A 23,582-nucleotide genomic window follows, 5' to 3' on the forward strand; every position below is an offset into this window, starting at 1 on the left:
TGCTGTATCGCTAGAGGCGTATTTGTTTTACGACTCGCTCCTTTTAATCCTTTTGAATGAGCTTGAAATCAACCCCAGTTTAAAAAGAATTTAAAGATCAGATGGGGTTTTAAATTATAGCCAACAAAAACGGGAGAGAAAGAAAGATCCATAATCGGATTCGGTGGACGCTGGCGCACATTCCACCGTTCCGTCAGCATGTGGGCCGAAATGTGTATGTCTTTTTCATAAATCTCACCATTTCCCACCTCAACCCCTTCCCGAGCCTGGCTGACCTTTATCATCATCTGTGCAAGCGACAGCCAGAGGAGGATAATACAAAAAAAAACCCGCACACAGAAGCGATTTGCAAAACGCTCCGGACGACAAAATCGTGGACCCGGTTCCCGGTCAGCCGCGCGGCAGGATTTGCATAAAAACACAATAGCATTTTGCTCATCATAACCGATCATCGGCACACGCAGCCACAGACCGGGCGGGTGACATACGCGTCAAGCCACCACACACACCACTATCAACGTTCGCCTGGTAAACCGTGGTGGTGAAGGAGCTAGCCAGAGCATTAAAAAATTTTTAACGCAAAATAACCTCCCAACGTCAACCCGGCCGGGCGAGGACTCCGGACCACTCGGGCACGATCTGGGAGAGGTAGGAGAGACCGTCAGACGGTCACGGCGTCCACGGCGTCTTATTTATGCCTTCATCCTTGAAACACAATCGGTGGAAGGGGCCACCAGGGATGAAGGGGTTACAGGTTGGGCAACGGGGGAGGGTGAAATAAAAATTGTCTGAAACTTGGAACAATCACCCAAAAACGGACCCGAACGGCGTGGACGGGCAAACCTGTTTTGCGTCGATCTGATCGCAAACTGGAACTTGAAGCGTCCAAAGTGGTCGTGGCAATGCCAGACAGAGTAGTGCCTCTCTTCTAAGGGCTAAGGGCGAGATTAAGAGTCCACCGGTGGTACCCGTGGTGATCTTTGTAAGGTCATTGCCGTTACCGTGCTAAATGATGGGGGGGGGGGGGGGGGGGGAGGCAGGTGTTCCGGTTCCGGCATGTGGCATGCTCCAACTGACGCAACGCAACCCAACGGCCAAACCATTACCACGAAGGTCAAGATCTACCCGGTCTGTCTGTCGATGCTTCTGTGAGGTGAAAGTTGGCCCAATTCTCAGGTCAGCTCAGGTGGTTCCAGTGTGCGCTAAACGGTGAGTCAAAACAGAGCCGAGGTTTAGTGCTATCTTAACGTTCGGTTAACCGCAGCAGCAGCAGCAGCAGTAGGCGATGATGGTGTCCGTAGCCTTCTCTGCTCGGCGACAACGGACAACTGCCAGTGGCCTTCAGAAGCCACCGTGGTGGTAGGTACTAACAGCACCAGCAACAACAAAAAACGCGTCTCTTCATCTTCGACGCAATAGCGCAACCTCACATGACAAAAAAAATAGTATCGAGGCCTATTACACTCGCTTTGCTGCCTGCTACCATCAATGTTGACATTGTGACGCTTCGGTTGCGTTTTCTGCTTTGCTCGATCGTGTACGTACGCAGTGATTGACCTGTTTTGGCATAGATGTGTCAACACACAATTGCGCCGTTACTGTGGAACAGCCGTTACGCTGCTGTGTGTGCGTGTGCGGGTATAGTTGTGGATAGCGATTTACATAATCGAACGATCGGAACAAACTACTGACCCGTTTCGGCTGTATTGCCCTGCGTGCTGCTGACCTCGAGCAGGGTTTATATTTAGCAGGAACTGTCTCTGAAGGGAAGCGGTGAAATTTGGGAAGTGTTTCTCGTTCCGTTGGCGTTCGGTAGTGGATCTTTTAGGAAAGAAAGAGCACTACTACCACTACTGCTATCTACTGAGGTTCCACGTCTCAATGACGGTGTGGATTTAAGAGATGGAAGGTCTAGGATCAAGATGAGGGCCTACCCGCAATGGTTAGCGTAATAGAGTAATAGGATTAGAGCGCCATCGCCTTCTCAGGCACCTCGAAAGAGAGAGAGAGAGAAGATTTATCAAAACAATAAATTTTGCCCCGCTTCTTATCAGTCGCGCGGCTGCACAAGACAATCTTGACGCCTCTTTGCGCCACCACGCGCTTCGGGTGTAGTAGTTTGCTCAAGTTCAAGACGGAATTGCACCTACCGGCAGCGGCCTGCGGCTATACATTGTGTGGGCAGAGATCTTCCCACACCCTGGTCGCACCGATCTGTTTATTTGCGCGCGCGAATGCATCACCGTTTGCCGAAGCTTTAACAAAAACCGGGTGCACTTCCTTCTTCAACCCGGCTGATGTACACGTCCGGCCGGCCAATACTGGCACTGGGTGTGACGCACTCGCACTCATCGCGCATTCAAATTGCTACCGCGTCAACACCGCGCAGTGTGCCAGCTGAACCGAAAAGAAAGGGCAACCGTTTTGGTTTTCTTCTTTTTGAACGAGTGCAAAATGGGAGAATCCACACAGTACAAAGTATTTGCGAGCATTTTTTTTCTTTTTTTGCCAAATGACACCACATACACACTCACGCAAAGCTGTTAATCGATTGAGGCGGTCGGATGGAGCGTTTCCGGGACGTTTGGCGGTGTGTTGAATGGTTTCGGTCGAGCGAGCGAGCCGCCAAATGTGCCGTTCCGGCGCTTCAGCCGACAAATCTGGCCGGCCATTAATGTGTGTGTGTAGGTGTGACTTACCTTTTGCGGGATGGTGTCGGCTGCCGGAACTCTGGGTCTGCTTGCGTCGATAGTACACCGTCTGCTTTAGGTTTTGGTATTGCCACCAGTAGCTATGTTATCATTTATGGGTGCTCAATATAACGGGCGGCGAAGCACTTCGGAAAACGGCGCGCCGAATCTTTATGTCACACACGTACCACTCGCGCACTAACCACCGTTGCTGATGACTTTTCACTTACTTTTAGGGTATCAGGGGTTCACTTTACACGTGCACTGATAAGAGGGGGATGCATTTGATAGACTAGCCGTTACCTTGCGCTTACATTAAACACGATCTGCAAACGTCACGAGCAAGAGCATATGAGCAGGAGGCGACCGTAACACAACACAACAACTCTTACTGATCGACGAAAGCTGACGACCTCGGTCGGGCCTAGCGGAACGCTGAGTCACCCCAACTCGGCAGCCGATAATGATAATAGCAAAGAGTAGTGTGTGATGATTAATGCGCGAAAGCAAACTGAAAAACCGTACCGGATGACGTACGCACGGTGCTGCGTTCTTTCTCAATGGCTACCAAACTCTCCCCTCTCCAAAAAAAAGGGGAGAAAAGAAACCTACTTTGACCGTGTGTGGTACCTTGGCAACGAAACATTTCAAACTTTTGTTCAAACACAAACGCTTCGCCCCCCGCCAACCGGGCTGTGTTTACAAATGCTTTGGCACACACACACACACACACACGCACGCTCTTGTTATGGTCGGTGTGAACCGGTCACCGTCGCTTCACCAATACTGTGACAGGGTTTGCCGGAAAATTTACAAAAAACGCTCACCACTACTGCCCTCCTCCCAAAAAGTGGGGGTTGGAAGACAGCTGGTCCACATGGACACACTGCAAACACTTGTCACAAACGTGTCAATGCGGAATGTGGCTTCCGTTTTTGAGAGCGTTTTTGTTTCGACAGCCTCCCCGCCTCTTCGGCGTACAGAGAGATTCAAATTAAGATAAAGACCTCAAACACACACACACACACACACACACACTCATGTACAAACGAAACGCGACCGAAGACGATAGTGCGACTGTAGGTGGACCGGAAAGGGCTGCTGCTGGGGTCGGTTTTCTTGCAGTAGCCGTACGTTTTGTTTTTGGACTTTGACGGTTTCAACCATTCACTCAGTAGGTGATGAAAAATGGACGCTTTTGTTTTGCTTCGAGAAGAAAGTAAAGGGAAGAAAAGAGCGAGAGAGAGAGAGAGAGAGAAGGCTGCTGCAGAAACGCAACTGAACCAAGACACAAAGACGCGAGGGTTGCGGACGCGCCTACTTTGAGCCCCTTTCTTTCTTCCTGTTCAAGCTGTGCCTCACGATTCGTTTGTTCAGCCCGCTCGCTTGAGGGAATGGGCGATCGGTTTGGGGGCGACCTTTGACACAATTTTAAAACCTCCGTCCTTCCGTTCGGAGGGTGTTTGAGTCGAAAAATCGGGCGTCACGGGCGTCGAAATAGTTTGGTCACAACAAAACAGGGAAACTGCTCCGTGGTGGAACGGTGGTGTGCGATCAAGCGGGTGGTGAGATCCTCTCTCGGCCCCGTGAATGCAAATTGCACTTGTGCAATACAATTTGCACCACAGCGCGCGATCGCACGTGCGCGCGTCCCCCTAGCTGTGGGTTGCCCTTCTTGTTTGTGTGCGCGCGCGCTCTCCTTTTCCCACACGTTTGATCGGCAAATGCAATCAAAATAATAACAATAATATTGCCCATTCTGCCCTCCGGACCCTTGCACCTCTTGCTCTCTTACTCTCTGCGTATTGGTCGAACGCAATCACTTCACCGAGATACTACAATTCCCTATCAGACGTGATTTAAAACAAAAAGCAAAAAGGCAACTAGACTCGAACCAACACTCGAACACACATTATAGCACACAATCGCGCACACACAGATAACAACACTGAGGATGCAGTAACGCTCCTCCGGCAAGCACATTCGCCACCCATCGGCGGGTGACGGGGGTGAGGTTTTTGGTGCACCGCGGGGCCAAACCAACTCGGTTTTGGGGGGCGGGGTTCGGGGGTGGTTTTTACCGTTTTCCGCTTTGCTCGGTCGTTCCCGTTCGGCGTTGAGAGGGCGTTGTGGCGTTCGCGCGCGCGCTCGTGCTTGCACACTTCTTCTGTACGTCCGTTCGAGCTCACTGTCGTGTGATTTCTGGCGGTTCCGGTAGGCCAAACCGAACTGTTGCGGCAACCGTAACGGATGCGACGCACAGTGATGTCAGTGGTGGGCAACTAATCTATAGTGAGGGAGAGTTTCATGGTAGTAAAAGTTATTAAATTTGATTGTTAAAAATCCACAACGACATCTATCTAATTAAGATTCTAGTTAGTCTAATTAGTTGATGGAGATTTTTTTACTATTAAACATGTTGTTTAAAACCAAAAGACTCAAATGCTAACTAGAATACAGTTTCAAAAAAGAACGATATAATTTTAATACCTTTTTGAATTATGTAAGTTTCTTATAAGATTATAAAAAAAAACAACTTATAAAAGTTGATAAGATTAAAACTATAAAGTTAAAGGAAATACAAATAATTTAAATCTACTTTTGCAAACGACCTTAGTTTCTCACCCCTGGAAGAAACGGCGCATGTTGCTTCGTAGATGTTGCAACGATGTTGTGCTCTTTTTGTCGTAATGTTTACATTATTTTTTTGTATTTTGAATAAATTGTTCATACGGCGCAGTTTAATAAAAGTTACTCTCGAAATGCTGCAAAAATTTGCAAGTCATATTATTTCAAAAATAAAATTGAACTGAACTATAAAATTGAACTGAATAAAATTGAAAACTGAATATACAACCGCACACTTATTTTCACCTTTCCACACGGGAGGGCGCAAGCTACCGAAGACGACTCTGTGCTGAGGCTGAGGATTGGATTAAATCTCGTTTCGGTACTTCAACATTAGAAGAGGTAGCTCTTAACAGCAAACGTTACGCGATGCTCTCTGTTCGAGTAGTGTTTTTGAGTGCACTTGCACATACATTGATGCAAACAGTACGCTTCGTTTGGTTCTGTGTAGGAAGGCATTTTAAATACAGCATGCACAACGGTTCAAAATAGAGCAGTAAATTCAGTTTTGGTAAAATGCTTGCAGAATTAGAAGAAGAAGAGATTAGTTTCATGCATTGATTTATGATTATTCAATGTACACGCTTTCAAATGATACACAAACAAGTTTATTAAAAGAAAATCTTAGAAATCGTCAAAACCCATAAAATCCATAATCCCATACAGCAGAATGAAGTGTCCGCGATAATCGAGGGCCTAGCCTCCTGTTGCATTCTTACCATATGTTGCACACAAAGTTAACCTGTTGCACCCTAGAACAGAAAGCTTCATAGCTCGGCGTCAATATTGATTAAAAAGCTTACAGGAAAAGCTTTTGACAGAAAGCTCATACAATTTTAATAACTTGAATTTGAATTCAAACGTCCATGGCGTTTCAAAATCTGTCATGTAAATCGAAGTAGAAACTGTGGATTTGAAAATGAATGATTTATTTATTTATTCATGTTGAACATTAAAAATGTTATTTTAATAAAGTTGTTTTATCTTAAACCTTTTTACCTTTTACGGTGTGTAGTAGGTGTTGTTTGAGAAGAATTTTAAAATTTTATTTTTATTATTATGATTATTATTACTATTATTTAGCACGATAACCTCAGTCGTTCTATGCATGCAACACACCAACCAACTGGGCAATCAATGACTTATTGACGGACTTATAGCACGATAGTCCTTATCTCCTTCGATTAGGCATATTGTTGGGTCGTAGAAATCAACGACTGTACCCCAAGATCGGCCCAGTAGCGGTTTTTTTTCATCTTCAACTTTATTCATCAAACAATGCATTTGCTACTAAACTTTTGTTCCAAGTTACCAATATTTTTCACATTGTCTCTAAACCTAATTTTTATGTGTTATACAGCTTATATCTGTTCAAAATTTGACGCATGCTTTCAGTAAATAGCAACTTAAATGTAGCGTTAACAAACTTTAAACTTTAACGATTAGCTTTTGCCAAAATTTTCGACTGATATAAATCTGTATTGGTATATATTATTGTTTGGTTTTTTATTTGAAGTTCTACGTTTAGGGAGAGCCAACTAGTCAGTCAGATGGTAGACGCGTCTGATCCTGATAAAACAAAGCTTGTCTCGACCGATAACATATCCCTTTACAAGAAGATAGATCATCAATTTGTGAACTAATTGGATAATGTATATGCCTTCCTTCACAATCGGGTAAATTTTTGGGAATTTCAAGATGCTCCGAAAAATACACACAGATTTTAATAGTCTATGTAAACTAGAGATACTGATGACAAAGGCATCATTGGTCTGCGTCTCTTCTATGTATCAGAAGCCTACCAAAGAATCAAGCAGGTGACAGAGAACCTCGGATTGCAGATAAACGAGGCTAAGACCAAACTTATGGTCGCAAAATCAGCGGCCCTACCAATAACTAATCTAAACCTACATAGGCGTGACGTACAGATAGGTGAACGCACTTTTGAAGTCGTCCCAGAATTCATCTATTTTGGGTTAAAGGTCAGCAACGACAATAGGCGTGGAAGCAGAGTTGCGCGCAAGGATGCTGACTGCCAACTGGTAATTCTACAGTCTGAAAAATCAGTTCACCTCAAAGAACCTGTCGCGACGGACGAAGCATACGCCTCTGAGACATGGACACTGTCCAAATCTGACGAAACCCTCTTAGCCGCGTTCGAGAGGAAGATGCTCAAAAGGATCCTTGGACCCGTATGTGTGGAAGGACTATGGAGGAGTCATTATAACGACGAGCTATACGAAATGTACGGCGACCTCATTGTCAGGCTCCGTTGTCGGTAACATGGCCCGGTATCAAGGACAGAGGAGGTGTGATAGGCCCAAATTAAGGTAGCAAGATGGCGTGAAGGCGTGCGCTATTAAGGCCGGGATAGTGTTGGACAGAAAGACGAAGGGGCGAGACCATGAGCAGTTTCAGACACTCTTGGGGCCAAGATCGAAAACTGTTTGTAGCGCCGAATAAGTAAGTAAGTAAGTAGCCTGTAAACCAGATTTGTCCAACTCAAAGGAGCAAGGGCTTGACCATATTCTACCGTATCTAACATTTGTTTTTATAGGAATCTCTATTATTGAAGTTTCGTTGTATTTAATAATCCAATAAAAGCATTACTAGCAATATGTCAACATTAAAAATTATTTTTAACCTAATATATCACTAGTTATCAATACCATATGATCGTTTAAAAAAAAAAACAAAATGAAAAAGAAAATAAAGAAGATATGTTCCTCATTGTGACGCAAGACATGCTTAACAACGACTAATTTCGACCATTGATGCAAATTTCAGTAATAAAAATACACACAAGCTTTTAACCATTATCTCCCCATTCAAAAAAAAACTTTAAATGAGTCATAAAAGTTATCACTCTGTTCGCTTCCATCGCTTCCTTCCATTCAAGGTTGAGTGAACATTCATCATGTTGAATGTTTCTACTCTCACCGATAAGCGAAGGTCGAAAACTTTCGCTTCAAAAACATCTGTAAACATTCCGCTCCCGAGATTTGTCGTACACATGGTGGACAACACAACGGCCCCGCAGTTAGAGAAGGGCCAAGCGACATTAATTCATTTCCTGCCGAGCCGTGTGCAAACAGTGCACCATTCGCCTATTATTTGCGATTGGCGCGCGCCGTGCCGCGCCGTTGCTTGCACGAACTGCTCACCCGAATTCCGCCGGGACTCGTAAAAGGGCACGGAAATAAATTATTGATCAAGGCAATCGCCTGTCCCGATCCTCACTCGCGTGACACATGTGTACGTAGGGATGAGCGCTTTTATTTTGAAAATTAAAAATAATCCGTTAGTACGTACGGTGGAGGTGCCGCTGGTCGTTGAGTACTAAGCGTGAGCTACCGGCACTCATAGTGGAGGCGCCTAGTCGCTGTTGATTTCATACGCTGAGTGTAGGGCACGTGTGAGTTACTGGGTGAGTGGGCTCTCACCTTTCCAGCCTTCCAGCTGGGGAAGTTGCATTTCATCGCAAAAAAGCGACATGATACGGGGCGTGCAAAAACCATCGGAGCACTATCAGTAGCGTGCTGATGTTCGGGCCGTGCTGGCCGAACACGACTGCGAAGAACCATCCTCGCGCTATCGGCCACCTGTAATCATCTGTAGAGCGTGCCAGCAAAAAAAAAAAGGTGTGCGCTGCGAGCTAAGGAGCAAGATATCGATTTTTGGCCACCGCCAGAACAAAACTCAAGCTGCAGGTTGAACTTACAACACTCCGCCAGGTTAAGGGGCTCCGCAAGTGCGTTTCGGGGGGGGGGGGGGAAAGCGATAACAAATGGTGGCTCCCCATTGTTCGTGGTAATGGTGGCGTTGTTGACGCCTGGTGGTGATGCTGCCGCACGTCGGATGGAATTAATTCCGGAAATGGTAATACATTGCCACTTTTCCGCTCATCTGCAGTGAAACAAAGTGTACAGGTGCGAAAATTTGTAGCGATGTGTAGTGGCTGATTCCTTGTATTCGTGTGGCGAAAAAAAAAGAGCGTCCACATTTAGCGGAAAGTGATCGTGCTGCCAAGTTGCCGAGGAGGAGCATTACGCTGCGCTAATACCGTTGAAATCATTCAAGCCCCGTCGAGCATGTGAGTGATGTGTGAATCATACGATAGCATTAGTGTCAGACCGTATTACCATCACGCGGCAAACCCCGGACAAACCCCCAGCCAAGAGGTAAGCGAACGAGACCTGCACCATCCATACGGACACGGTATGGACACCACTTGCCACTTACCCGCCGGGTATGGGCCACTTGTTGAGGGGCGAAGAGAAAAAAGACAACACAAACGATGACAAAGCAAAGGAGAGGTCTTCACTGTCCCATCCTTCCCTTTTCCGTACCAACCTGGTGGTGGTAGCAAACATTCATTGGCACGCTCCCAGGACGGCTTACGGATGGGGTTTGCCTTACCGCTTGCGGCACGAGGAAGTTTGCTGGACGGGTCCAATTAGAGTGTGTGAAGGTTGTTAGTCGTAATGAAAGATTGCGCTAGCGCTTGTTGTTGTTGCTACGAGACACTTCCCGCTTTTCCACGCCATCCATTGTGATTTATGCGTGTGTGAGCGTATAGCCTTGTGTGTGATATTGAAATGAAGCTCATCTAATGAGAAAAGTTACAAGTGGGGCTTATGGGGAAAGGTAACATGGGAAGAAGGTTAGATAGCGTTGACCTTGTTGAGAGGAAAGACGTTGCATTCCTTCTTTTCCTAAAACCTGTAGGCATAGGAAGGGTTTTATGGTTGAATTGGTTTAATTCGTAAAGTTTAAATATAATTTTGTTACGGCTCGTATGTGTTGGTGGAACTATGTTCAGCCACTGTCGAATGTACATGAACCGCGTTGGAACCTTTCTTTTTGATTGCTTTTTTATCGATAATACAACATATTGAACTTAAAACACACATTATCTATTATTTTGCTTATACTTCAAGTTTATACTTTTTATACTTGTACTTCAATACACTGTTCAATTGACCTAAAATCGTCGTTATCGATAAAAAAATTACAAAAATGATTAAAAGTGCCAAACAACACGAGCAAGAGTAATATCGCTTCTTGATGAACACCTTCTCCCATGCTGCAATAAATTTATAATTAAATAAATTATTGGGGATTTTCTGGGGAATTAAGGTAAAAGCCTTAATGGCTGAAATATTATCGAGACACACGAACATTCAGTACCTATTATAATGCTTTACGAACAAGTAGTGCCATATTAGACAAATTGATATCTGATTCCTTTAAAAAACAAGGCTCCTTGAAAATCGTTGTACTCTTAAAATCAACATTCAGGTTTTTTTTATATTCGTTCCTATCATGCAGAAGCATTGCTAGTGGTACATACGGGAGAAATTGTCCGCAAGTTTGACCATATTGATTAGTCCGTCAATCCATGTTATTTTAATCAAATTTGGAAGAGTTTGTCGGTATAAAATGTCGAACGTTATAATAGGAATAGTTTCTTCTTATCTTTCAAAATCGGGCAAATATGTTCGCGTGCCGGATTGAATCTTGCGGCGGGGTGCAATTGGCCCGCGGGCCGAACTTTGCCGACCGCTGATGTGATGTGATTATGAAGAAAGTAGCTAATTTTTTGCTTATTGATAACGATCTTCTATGATTACACACATTATTTATTAGTTAAATATGAAAAAAAAACATTTTGCTAATTTAAGAGGAATGGGAAGGCAAGGTGGAAGCCGTATTGCTTAAATATTTGCTAATTTTTTGAATCCCAACAGATTTATTGTGTCATACATATGATTTTTTTTCTTCGTTTTGTGCTCTTTGCTGCCTTGATGGCTGTTCTTTTCCCTTCTTTAATCTAATATGTTGAGAGTGGCTTTGCATATCTAACGGCATATCATGAATACTGCCATACAAAGTTTCTTAAATCAATTAAGAGCGATTCCTAACATATCTCCTTAACACTAACCGACCCAAAAAGTGGCCAAACTCAATGTGCCTTGTTTACCACGAACCATTGACCTGAACCAACAAAGCTCTTCGAAAGCTCACTTCTCTTTCCGTTCCGTTTCAATTTTATAGTTAGCGTTGCAAACGTCCCTCCTCCCCCCCCACCCTCTCCCGCTTCCAAACTTTTGCAACAAAGCAAGACAATTCAACATCAATGGATTTATTCAACTGGTTGATATAAAGCTCCCAGCCACAAAGTGGTACACTGCTTTTGCTTGCCTCAATACAATACGTCTTTAACATCGATAATCCCCTGCAAGTAATCGCGGAACGCACATACACAGAGAACCGAAGGAAAAGGAAGCAAGCCAGCACAATATTGACCTTTTGACTTCATTTGTTTCGTGCTGCCGGGCACGGGTACAATATTTTCCTGCCCCATACAACACCCATCGCTGTGGTGTATGGTTATGGCAATAGCTTACAATATATAAACACACACACATACACACCAGGCTGCGTTGTTATCGGGCAATGGAAGCACGTAGCACAAAGCGGAAAATATTTGCATTTCATTTGCATCCATTTTTGTCGGTATGTTTTACCCCGCCGACCATACGGAGGGCCACCGTATTGGGGCACGCGTTATTAGAGAAAGAGAGAGAGAAATTTATACAGAGAGGTGCTTAATAAAAAGGTTTGTTGTTGGAGTGGTTTTGTATCGTTTTTTTTTTTCGTTGCATTCGAAAGAAACACCGCCGTGTTGTATGTAGGCTGATAGCAGTGTGTAAAAGCATACATGGAGAGTACCATGTTAGGATGATAAGCAAATTGGTGGATCGGCATTTTGATAGACGGCGCTTACTGGCGTGGAATGGGCACGATAAGGCGAGATGTATGAAAACCGATACGTTCAGTAAATCATCTCCCGCAAATGAGTGTGCGGGAAGTCATCTTCCGTGAAGTGTCGGGTCATAACGTAAAGAGCGAGGTTATTTTTTACGAAAGTATACGAAAATGATAAATTTTATAATGAATTTATTACATTTTTTCAACATAATATATACACTAATTCATCATTCTTTTGTGGATCCTTCATTCGACTTTGCTTACTTTGTTAGTGTAAGCTAGTCACTGTTAGTTTCAACACATCGTCCCGATGATCTGTTATTTAACCTACCTATTTTTGTAATTAGTTGCTCGTAGCTGATTGCAAACATCTTGTTGCAAACTATTACTGATTAGATTTATCATTTTCGTCGAACCACCAGTTACTTATAACTAATTTATTGTATCTTGTGAAAGGTAAATAGTTAATTTATTAATTCATTTTTCAACTCTGGCCATGGTTCTGGAATTCAACGCTCAATGTGATAGTTTCGACTGGCAGCACACGGCTCAATTTAAACCAAGCTTACTGTTATGTGCGTTATCTCATGTAATTGTTCGGTTGTTTATGTTCTATCTATAGCTTCAATTAAGTTATAGGGTAATATTAAGTGATGAGACCATTTCACTCGGTAAATTACTTCGTGAATATACAATAAAATACAATAACAATATTTCATTCGTGTTTGATGATTAGCTTCTAATAACTAGTTACACTTACTAGCTACTCTAGCCAGTTACTATTAACTAGTTATTTTAGCTTTTACTAGTCAGTAGTATTAGTTACTAGGAATATTTTGCTCTATGTCAATATGACAACCAGTTACGGTAAGCAAGTACTGTGGAGCGCCGTTTATACGGGTACCTTTTATCCGGCTGTCCGTTTATCCGAACTGTGTAGAAATGACAGTTCAATGCAAAGGTGACATTGGGTGCTGAGGAGGATAGTTGAAAAAAAAAGGTTATCAGAACGCATTGTCATTACAAAAACGCTATAATTCATGGCACATTTCAAATATTCTCATTGGAAAAACATGAAGTTATTAAAAACAGGCTAGGTTTTACCAAAACATATTAGAAATCGAAAAAAAAACTGGAATTTGTGATACAATATATACCCTGACTCATTATCCGTGTTATTCGTGTATCCCGGCAAGTCCCGAAGAGCCCAGATAAACAGCGTTCCACTGTAAGTGTACATATGTTCTCATAGAAAAATCATTAGAAAAGTGAGTAACGTTTCATTTGTGTTTCTGTAAATTACCATCGCTAAGTGTTAATAATTGGAACTTTTTTTTTGTAATACAATAGCCACCCTTTATTTCATGGTTGGGGTAAAAAGAATAAGCTACTATCTCATTTCTGAGATTATTTTTCTGAGTAAAGCCCAGACAAAATCTGAACTTTGCTTGGGGCTGTAAAAACGTGGCGTTCTAGGAAGTGCCCCAGGCAATTCTACAAATAACACTTTCAACGTCCAGCAGCTGTGTTTTTCGCTTTCGATGCCAAACGAACAAAATCAATATGGCTTGCTCGTTTTACTCGTGGTACACCATCAAACTTGACAGAGCGAGAAGGAAGGGTTTTTTTGCTAGGGTAGTATTGCTGTGCAGCAAGAAACAAATTGAGCCCTTCAGTACATTGATGAGTACATCAATCATTGTCCTGGTTAAATAGTGTGCTAGACATTACCACAGCATCTTTGACATTACAACCTACGCAATCATGCTGGACTTATATAGGTTTCGCAAGAATTACATTAACCATAATGAGAAATGGACTGTGTTCGGACTGGTAGGTGGCAAGATACGTACAGTCTAACATTAGATCTTAGGCGCGCCGTTCAATGCATACTAACGTACTAACTAGGTGTTACCTCGTGATCTTGGAAAACATGCTGATCATGATAAAGAAATCGATCATGGTTTCGCGCCTTTTTATCCTAGTCTTGATGGGAGGCAGAGTCCTCGCTGTCTTAACATTTCACTTTGGGTCTAGCATGCGTTCTGTGTGCTAGTAAAAGGTCTAAATTTATGTTCAGAGATAGGTTGTCCAGCGTCATATCAATGACATGACCAGCCCACAACATCCAGTTCGAGCTTGATTTGCTGCACGATTCTGATCGGCAAAGTTCTCCACATATACGAAGGCAAAGAATCCTGTGAGCATCTTGTTCTAGCTTTTCTGCTTACAGGGTCTCGGCACACTTGGACAGCAAAATATGATACAGTTCCATCCACAAACTTTATAACAGGATTCTCAGAACATGTAAATCTTTTGCTTTTATACTATGTCTATGCTGTTGCTGGTTTGCAATATATTGCCAGGGTCGCTTCACCACTTTGATCTCGGTCTTAAAAATTTAACGAAAATTGTCTTCCATGAGGTGCATGTTTTTGGGAATAGAATACGATTCAGTTACCAAAACTGGTTGAACATTTTTGAATTGAGTTGAATGTATGGCATTTGGATTATGAGATTGTTCTAAGAACTTAACATTCAAGAAACTCAACTACAAGAAGAGGTCTAGCGTTCATCAAACCAGATTCCTGGAATTTTTGGAGCAAATAATTTTCTCCATAGGACGATTACCCGCTTCGGAACGTTCCTCGCAAAAGTCTTCTTTTTTTCAACTCTCATTGGTAATTTGAAAAGACACTCTGCATAACACAGTCAGTTAATTCGAGAAGCCACGATGGCTGTTGCATAGAGCATCTTGATTGCTGGAGTAGACAAAGCCGGTGGATAAATATTGGCAAGGGAAAGTTTTGTAATAAAGAGGGCCATTCTATGGAGTGTTTGGCTTCAGACAGATTTCGTGAATGGCAAGGAAGCATCTTATCGTAAGTAGCGCGAACTTTCCTTTGATAGACTACTCAATCATTCATAGCTCAGTACTCAAAAGTGGACCTGACTCGACTGCAGAACAGTTTTATTGCCACACAGAGTCGTCTAAAGCTCGACCCTCTTCAATCCATTAATGTCGTATTAGTAGCTAAACAAATAGCATACAATCATACTCTCTCGTCTGATTTGACGCAACAATCGTTGACTGTTTATGTCTGTCTAGGCTACTTATGGGCTTGCTATTGCAGTTATCCAACTGTCCCAAATTTCTCTATTTTCACTAACCCACACATTACTTTTCCATACATCCTGAGGTCCTCATCATTGAAACATTTGTTAATACTTTGAGCCGCGTTCGTTAACAACCCAGTAGCCCATCGAAAAAAAAGCCCTGAACAAAGGCGTTTTTCTTCGAGCAAACAATTCCCCCACAATGCGGAAAGCGAAAAGAAGACAAAAAAAGAGTGCTTTTGTCCGATTGCGGTAAGCAGTTAGCGGCTCGTTGGAATCCTTTTACCATCCGTTCTCATCCGTTCCGTCCCCTTTTTTTTCGTTTTGCCCCATCCTCAAACATCGGCTGAAGTGTCCCCGTTGGGCCATTTTGGGTGTATTTTATGTGAACTCCAACCCCGGTCCGTCGGTCGGGTATTATTTTCGCTCTGTGAAATGGCATTAAGATTCATCGCATGAAGCATCCGCCTTTTTCCTTCGGGAGGAGAGCAGTAGTGAGCAGTTGATCAGATTTTTTTATCCTTCCTTCGATTGCGCCACGATTGTGAAAGTGGCGAATGGAGGGAGATAGGAAGCAAAGCAAGCAAAACTCCAGATACGAAGGGATAAGATGGTGAACGAATGATGAGAAGGGGAAAACGGAGGTTTTAGGGAGCGGTAAGGGCGTGAAGGCAGTATATAACTTGCTCCAATTTCATTCGAGGGACCTGTTTTATTTACTCGCTGGCTGGCAGACGGAAAAAGTTAGTCTTCAGTAGCTCAGCGAACGACGCTGGCCCTTGGTTTCGGAGCTTTGCCGGGAAACACGACTTAAACTTTAGTGACAGTTGTTAAACTGTTTATGTTGTGTTGGAAAATGGTAAAATATTAGATGTATCTTATCACGACATTGTAACGATATGGTGTTACTATGTTTTATGCTTTTTTTAGGATTGTGTAAGGGAAGCAGTACTTACTTATATTTTTACTTTATTTACGTATATTTTTAAAAGCTTAATTTTGTATATAATTCAACTACATTAAATTTGTCTATAATTATAATAATACTTTTTAGTAAAATATGTATTTATATTCCAAACATTAGTATATTCAAACTTAAATTTTATTTTTTACCTAACTTTTCGACAAAGGATCTTCTCCTCCACTCTAAATCACGATATTTGATCTCTTTGTTAATTAAATGCGATTTGTTCACCAACAAAATTAATGAACACCTGGCTTATCATTACTTTATAGTGCCTGCTTCCGGCAAAGTGCGTGTAAATGCCCGCGAGACATCTTTCACCGCAGAGCCTGAGATGCCAAAAATATGATATTGATATTGATTACATTTTTAACCTGCCCGTAAAAAAAAACCCTTCGCTCACCCATAACAAGCCAACACCAGATGCCACGATCTTTCTCGAGACAGGTAAAATTTAATTTATTTCCCCGTACGCTGAAACCTGCTGGAAAGGAGTTTTCCCGTTGTGTTTTTCCTTCTTTCTTCCGGGAACGCAGCAACAGCGCGCGCGTCTTTATTGCGCCTCCCAGCGGAAGCTGTTTGTCAATGATTTATCTGTGTAATGGTAGCGGCGAAAGACATTATGGCTTCACAAGCCTACCCGTGGGAAGGCGGGACCTCATTTTGTGGTTCGTTTGCTCGTTTTTTTATCGTTTGGTTTCCCTGCCAGCGGGAGAAGTTTACCGTCAACAAGGAAAACGGGACCTTCAACCATCGTGCTCACCTGCGAAATGAGCTAGCGGGCTGGGCGTCGTGCTAAGGAGTTGAGCGGTTTGACTTCACCCTAAGAAGGTGTTTGTTCTCTCTTCTGGATCTGCTTTCATCTACCCGTCAGAGACAAAACAAATGATCCTGCCGTGGGTCGTTGGGCGTATGACTTGACATTTGGAATCAGCCGTTTGGAGACACTTGCAAAGAGACACATTTAAATTCAGGCCCAATTCAGCGGCGTAAAATAACTTTTGTCAATTAGTACCGAAGCTTAATGCTAATTGAGATGCCCGGTTGAGTAGAAAAGAGGCGGCCTGTTGTTTATGGCCATTCTATTGGAAAGGGAAACGTTTTTGGGGTTTGAAGTTTTAGGCGTGAGCCATGTCAAAATTGGAGAAGAGGGTTTAATGACAGTTTTGATCGTGAACGAGCGATGTGAGTCGGATTATGTATTGTAGAGGAAACGGTACGGAAAATAGGATGAATGATCCTTCGGAACGGATTCGTTCCTTTTTGTATGGCACATATGGATTAAAATATCATTTGACTCGTATGGGAACGTGAATTGATGAATATGCGCATTTAATGAGCAGCAGAAAGGCGAAAGCCGATTTCAGCGCTTCTCTTTTATTTCAATACGCTGCTTTTATTGTAGTAGACAGACTGTTTTGAAGATGTAATTTGAGCTTCCATTCCATTTGGTATTGTTCCATTGAGTGAGTATAATAGGAATTGAACAAGAGAAACATCATCTCTGTATTTAGGCGATAAAAGTCGTGTTAAATTTGCTATGTCATGTGTTAAAATGCTGTTAAAATTTCTAATGAGCGAGCAATATATTGACGTTTTTACAACTAAGGTTACAATAAATTAGGTGGACAATATTTACAGTATTTACGTCATTATTTGCTTTCTTTGCTGAGATACATAATTGGAATAGAGCAAGACAGATCCAACTCGAATGGTGGTTTGGTTATATTAATATATTTTTTTTAATTTTCAGTATGTTGAAAGATACAAAATAACAAAAATAATTCAATTAGAAAGAGACATTTGGGGTTGTTATGTAATACTGGGTAATCCCTCAGAACGAGTATCTCTTATTAAGAGTTTTTCGCATATCGAGTGAGTCACTGGAACGGATTAAACTCGTTATGCGCCACATTATTGAACTCATTGTTGTTGGCAAAGCTATTTTTTTCAGTTGATTTGTTCTCTTATGTTACCTGTAATACTTTTATTGTATATCATTCCTCAACAGATAAACCATGTTGTCTATATAACATTACAAGAATCTTTGATTTTTTTCATTAAATTTAAATAAAATTTTCTCCAATAATTTGAAGTAAATATAACCTAAAAGTCATATTTCCTAAACTTCTACCCCTAGTACTAGTGTAAGATTTACTACTACTACTATTATTACTACTACTACTACTACTGTACTATTTTTCACAGCAACAAAGGTAACTAGGTAACTAAAGAGTTCAACACTGAAAACAATCATTAGAGGATAATCGCCATACAGCAATAATATAGGGATCAGTGACAATGGTAAAAAGGACAATGGCAGAAAAGAGAAATCCAGCGCTGAGACAAAAAAATAGGATCACTATAGTATCGTGACTCTCGTGAAGTAAAATGGGAGAAACTAGGACACTGACTGGCGTTAGGACATAAACAGGGATTGAACATCACTGATTGGGCGTAAGGCAGAGGATGTGGACTGGAATTGAAAGTAATCTCGAAACAGGAAATAATAACTTTAAGGGATAAGGCAGCACATATAGTACATTTCTTTTAAATTGTACATCTATCGAATGTCAATTTTGGGGAAAATCAAACTGTGCATCTCAGGAATTTAAACGAAAAAAAAAATGTTTCATGCTAATTAATAGCCTACCTAACTATACTGAAACTTTCCACATCAAACTCTTTCCTAATTACAATCTCAACTCCTTGCTGCCATTCAAACGGGTAGGAAAACGACACTGAAAACATTCAAACCAACTTCCGTCCCAACAACAACCCATCGAATGGAAACACTTTAATGTGTGCACAAGCTGCAACAAAGTTTTGTAAAACACAATACTGCCCGGACGCGAGGAGCGCGTTAAAAGGTTAGCAAAACTGCTGCTTCTCCCCTTTTTGCACTGCCGCTCCGTTGTCGTTGCACATAATATCGCTTTTCATACGACTCGCCAATGCTTCCACCATTCGGGTTACAAAGTTCGAGAGCAGAGCAGTTTGGTACAGCACAGAGTACAATCATCGAGTACGAAAGCAAACGAAGGGAACGATGCTTCACAAGACACCACAGACAGACGCACACGAGCACCCACTTGGGTAGGGAAGAGTGAAAGGCGCTAAGAGATTCGCCCAACAACGGGTAATGCAAAAGTGCAAGCGTGTGCTTTCCTTTTGTGGTGCATCGGCGCACAGCTTCCTCGCTTTATTCGTGTTCCGCTTTTAATATGATCCCAGATATGCGGTGTGTGCAGAAGACAACGGCAAGAAAATGAAAACGCCCGGAACAGGTTCCCGTGGCGGGCGAACTATGGAAGTGCATGCGGATTAAAAGTTTGCACGGCGCGAAGTCTGCGGGACGAACGCGCGACTGCGACCTCCGCTGCGGTTCGATGTGGTTTGAGATGAGTTTAATCTTGGCGCGTTTTATGCTGCTATTGGGGTAGTGCTGCTCGGTGCCGTTAGCAAAAGGTCAATATTGTTTTTGTTTCATTATTTGTAACGTCCTGGTTGAAGTTGTTTACACTGTCACAATGTAGTAGACGAAGTTTGCCAGGAGTAAATGGATTTGTGAAGTTCGATACAATACTTTCTTATTGTTCATGAAATCATTTTTATAATACAATTATTTTGAAATATCGATTGAATGTTATGTTTGTGACAAATTATTATGTATTTTATTTATTCAAATAATCGTTTCTTTAGTTTTTTCATCACTATAACAGATTTTACATAAATTAATTACATTTTTCAATTATATTATTATACCTGTTTTTTTATTTTTGTTCAATTTCTCTTCATATTTAAGACTCATATTCATATTTTCTGTACTTTTGTTTAACGTTTTGCTATTTGTTCCACATTTCAGAGTGTTATGCTGGATTAGAAATATTTTTCAACTTTTTCATTTTTCTGTAGTTGTTTTATAACATCTACTTTGATTTTCATTTCCTAATTCTTTTCAATTGCTGTTGTTATAGCTATATTTTCATTTCATTTGATATTTTACGTTACAAGTAATACGTTTAGTGTGTTTATTATCTTCGGTTTATCTATTGTTTTGAAGTATTCAATAATTCTTGCCAGTTTTGTATTTGATTATATCTGTTTTTACTCGTTTCTGTAGTTGTTTTAGAACATCTATATTTATTTTCAATTCTTGTTTTTTTTCATTATTGTTATAGCAATATTTTCATTTCATTTGCTATCTTCTGTTATAATTAATACTTTCATTTTTTTATTATTATGGTTTTATCTATTGCTTTGATGCATTTGACTATTTTGTGTTTTCAAATTGGGTTTTTTTTTGTTACTCCTTCAGCATTGTTTTGTATTTTTTATATATTTTAGTTATTATATCGTTTTATGGCAAAGTAAAAAAGGCTTTCTTTACTCTTCCAAAATACTGATCAATGTCTTAAATTTACATCGTATTATTGTTTATTGCTCAATGCACTTAAAGATATAAATGAACGTTTTACAGACATAATTAAACAGTGAAATGAATTTGTACCAAATTTTCACCACACAAACCGTGAAGCAAAGCGCACTGTCCACCGGCGTCTTGTGAAGCGCACTCATCGGTTAGTGCGGGTGAAAATGCACTGCATCAGTAGCGGTCGGTGCATGCGAATCGTTGCAACGCAATCGCACTCTACAATCAAACCAATACAAAATGCGCCCGCTTTACCATTATTGCACACCGCTGCTTTACTGCTGCCTGGTGCTGCTAGTGTCCTTGTGCTTGTGTGCGATCAAAACCGAGGAAAACTCCAGCTGTCCCGCTTGTGGTTCGTATTCTACCCGTTCGCTAGCACGCAGGGAAAAAGGTGTCCATGTATTAAGAGTGCTTTTAATCCCTCCACCCCCATTCCATCCTCCATCTCTCGTTCGGTAGTTTGCGGTAAGGTGCCGAACCCACCGTTACCGAACAGTTTGCGCGTGATCGGCGGTAACACTTCCGACATCGACCAGTACCCCTGGATGGCGGCGCTCTACTATCGGCACCAGTTTACCTGCGGTGGAAGTTTGATTAACGATCGCTACATCCTGACGGCGGCACACTGTGTGGCCCGGATGGATGCGGCCGGGTTCGAGGTGTACCTGCGGCGTCCGAACATTGTCACCCTCAACCCCGAAGCCGTACACCGGCGAGTGGCACGGATCGTAATGAACCGCTACCAGGAGCTGCGGAACAACAATGATGTGGCGCTGCTACTGCTGCAGGAGCCCGTCGGGGTTGCGGATGGGCTCGTGCCCATCTGTCTGCCGGTGGATGGGTCGAACTTTGACGGCAAGGAGGCCATCGTTACCGGCTGGGGTACGACGGAGAGTGGGGAGCTGTCGGAGCACCTGCAGCAGCTTACCGTACCCATACTTACCAACCAGCAGTGCCGGAAGTCGGGTTACTTTCGGTTTCAGATCACGGCGAAAATGTTGTGCGCCGGGTACCTGGAGGGGGGCCGTGATTCGTGCCAAGGTGACAGTGGTGGGCCACTGCAGCTGGCGAAGGGAGAGGCGGGCCAGCAGCAGATTGTGGGCGTTGTGTCCTGGGGCAATGAGTGTGCCCAACGAAATTATCCCGGTGTGTACGCGCGAGTTACCCGGTTCGTGAGCTGGATCCGAAGCCACAGTCGGGGGGCTTGCTGGTGCACTAACGGGTAAGGGGTGGAAAATGGAAAACTTTGTGGCTGTGCCGGTGACAGCGAGCAATTAATTTCGAGAAACTCTTCAAGAATGAGACAGAAGGATATGTGTGTATGTGTGTGTGTGAGAGAGAGTGTGTGTGTTTGCAGAATGAACCTTTTGGAGTCGTTAGAAAAGATTGTGATGTGAATTTTTAAAATGGGTGGAAAAGCGACTGCACATGAGCGGTGAAGAATGTGTCCCGACCAGAGCAGCTCCAACAGGTGCTTTGTTGTGTTCCCTTCTCGGTAAAGTGTCTTCCATCGAACGAATCGTTCTTCGAAATCAAATTTAAGTTAAATTGGCTGATTTAAGAGGAACATCCGAAGGAAATGATTCCCTCCCATTCTACAGAAAGCAAGCGATAGTGATACTTTATCACGTGCAAACGATAAAACGATAATGATTTGACAGCGGTACCATCAACCGTCAATCCCAGTTTTAACGTGAATAAATATTTTAAACGAAACTTTCTCAATTGGATTTTACTTTACTTAGCTGAACCAGCCGCATACGATGAACACCAACACCGAAGCATTGTACTTCGAAAAGCATTAAATTTGTAGCAGAATCGGTTCGTGGAGCCGTTCTGTTGCAGTTGTAATAGAAAGATTCCTCCCTTTTGTTGTTGTTGTTGTCTAGGTGATGAATTTATGTCAGTCCAATTGCTGGCGATTGAGGTTCATCGTACACGACTGGCTGGCTGGCTGGAAGATGATTACCATCAATCAAAATGAAATCATAAATCAAATGGTACAAAATTCAGCAGTTCGTGCATAAATCATGCGTTTCGTCTTCGCTGCTGCTGCTGCTGCTGCTTACAGTACTTAGTGTAATGAAATTCTTAAAGAGAATAGAAGGGAAGCTTCTGAGATAAATAGAAATGGCATAGCAGAGCAGTGGCAAACAGAAGTTTGGTTTAAAATTCTAAAATCAATAATTGCTGCTTTCGTCGTAGATGGGGAGGTCGCTTCAATTTCAAGAGAAAGATTAGCTGATTCCAGGTATATTGATTCTGGAGATGGTACAGCTGTATCGGATTTCACGCCCGAGTTTATCGTGCTATGCCTTGATACGATTTTTTTTTGATAGAAATATAGTGATGAAGTATTTGTTTGCTTTTTTAGTCAAAACTCTAAACAACATCTTACGATGAAATTACTACCCACGCCGTATGGCGATGCATATTTTGCATGAGAAATGTTTCATGAGTTACGAAGGCGATATGATGCCTTAAGTTTTAATACCAGTCGACAAGTAGACATTCATAAATATCACAATAATAAGATACATGCAGGTATTATTTCAACGTGCAAAGAATTTATTTAAAACCTTTTTCTAATTAAAAACTGTAAGTACCGTTATGCTTCAAATTACGCACAGCTTCAAATTCCGGGCATTTGGCATGTTTTTATTGAATATCTTCACATCCAGTCCCTGGTCATATCGCAAACGCATGTTTTTACACAGCGATAATAACAATAAAACAATGATATTTGAAAATATATGTGACAAATGCATTGATGGCCTTACGGGAAAGGGCGTCAATTCGCGTAGCAGTTCTTGGGTTCCTACGAATCTACGAAGTACGAGAGAAAAACAACATCGAAACCCCGCTGTTCTGTCGATCTAGGAGGACTCTGACATCCAGAATCAAGTGTCCAGACCTTGAAACAAGTTTAACATTATAAACGTGTAGTGTGCGTGTAAATTATATAATTTACAAG

General features: G+C 42.2%; 3 protein-coding genes across 4 annotated transcripts in view; 2 read left to right on the forward strand and 1 right to left on the reverse strand.

Annotated features, from left to right (window-relative positions):
* Positions 1–4,898, reverse strand: part of LOC120959301 (dual 3',5'-cyclic-AMP and -GMP phosphodiesterase 11-like) — a 96,121-nt gene extending 91,223 nt beyond the window's left edge. The window contains exons 1-2 of one of the 2 annotated variants that reach the window (XM_040382598.2): positions 4,772–4,898; positions 2,700–2,954 (exon numbers count right to left, since the gene is read on the reverse strand). The gene's annotated coding sequence lies outside the window, so the exon portion shown is untranslated. Of the gene's footprint in view, positions 1–2,699; positions 3,017–4,771 lie in introns of both variants that reach the window. The other variant, XM_040382597.2, reaches the window with a different exon arrangement.
* A 3,858-nt stretch (positions 4,899–8,756) lies between these two features.
* The window catches only part of LOC120956953 (synaptotagmin-5), a 29,663-nt gene continuing 14,837 nt past the window's right edge, over positions 8,757–23,582 (forward strand). Inside the window, exon 1 of the mRNA XM_040378802.2 lies at positions 8,757–9,499. The gene's annotated coding sequence lies outside the window, so the exon portion shown is untranslated. The remainder of the gene's footprint in view (positions 9,500–23,582) is intronic.
* Positions 20,791–22,216, forward strand: LOC120960187 (trypsin-7-like). The gene is made up of 2 exons (XM_049608704.1): positions 20,791–20,960; positions 21,068–22,216. Exons 1-2 carry the CDS (start codon positions 20,846–20,848, stop codon positions 21,832–21,834), a joined length of 882 nt encoding a protein of 293 aa, XP_049464661.1. The 5' UTR covers positions 20,791–20,845; the 3' UTR covers positions 21,835–22,216.

The sequence above is a fragment of the Anopheles coluzzii genome, chromosome 3, assembly GCF_943734685.1.
Source record: "Anopheles coluzzii chromosome 3, AcolN3, whole genome shotgun sequence".
In the NCBI taxonomy this organism is placed as follows: Eukaryota; Metazoa; Arthropoda; class Insecta; order Diptera; family Culicidae; genus Anopheles; species Anopheles coluzzii.

Bases quoted from the DNA above. Each gene is read 5' to 3' on its own strand.
- LOC120960187 (XM_049608704.1), top strand. From the start codon at position 20,846: ATGCGCCCGCTTTACCATTATTGCACACCGCTGCTTTACTGCTGCCTG. The intron at 20,961-21,067 runs GTTCGTATTCTA...CTCGTTCGGTAG, and splicing joins CTCCAGCTGTCCCGCTTGTG to TTTGCGGTAAGGTGCCGAAC.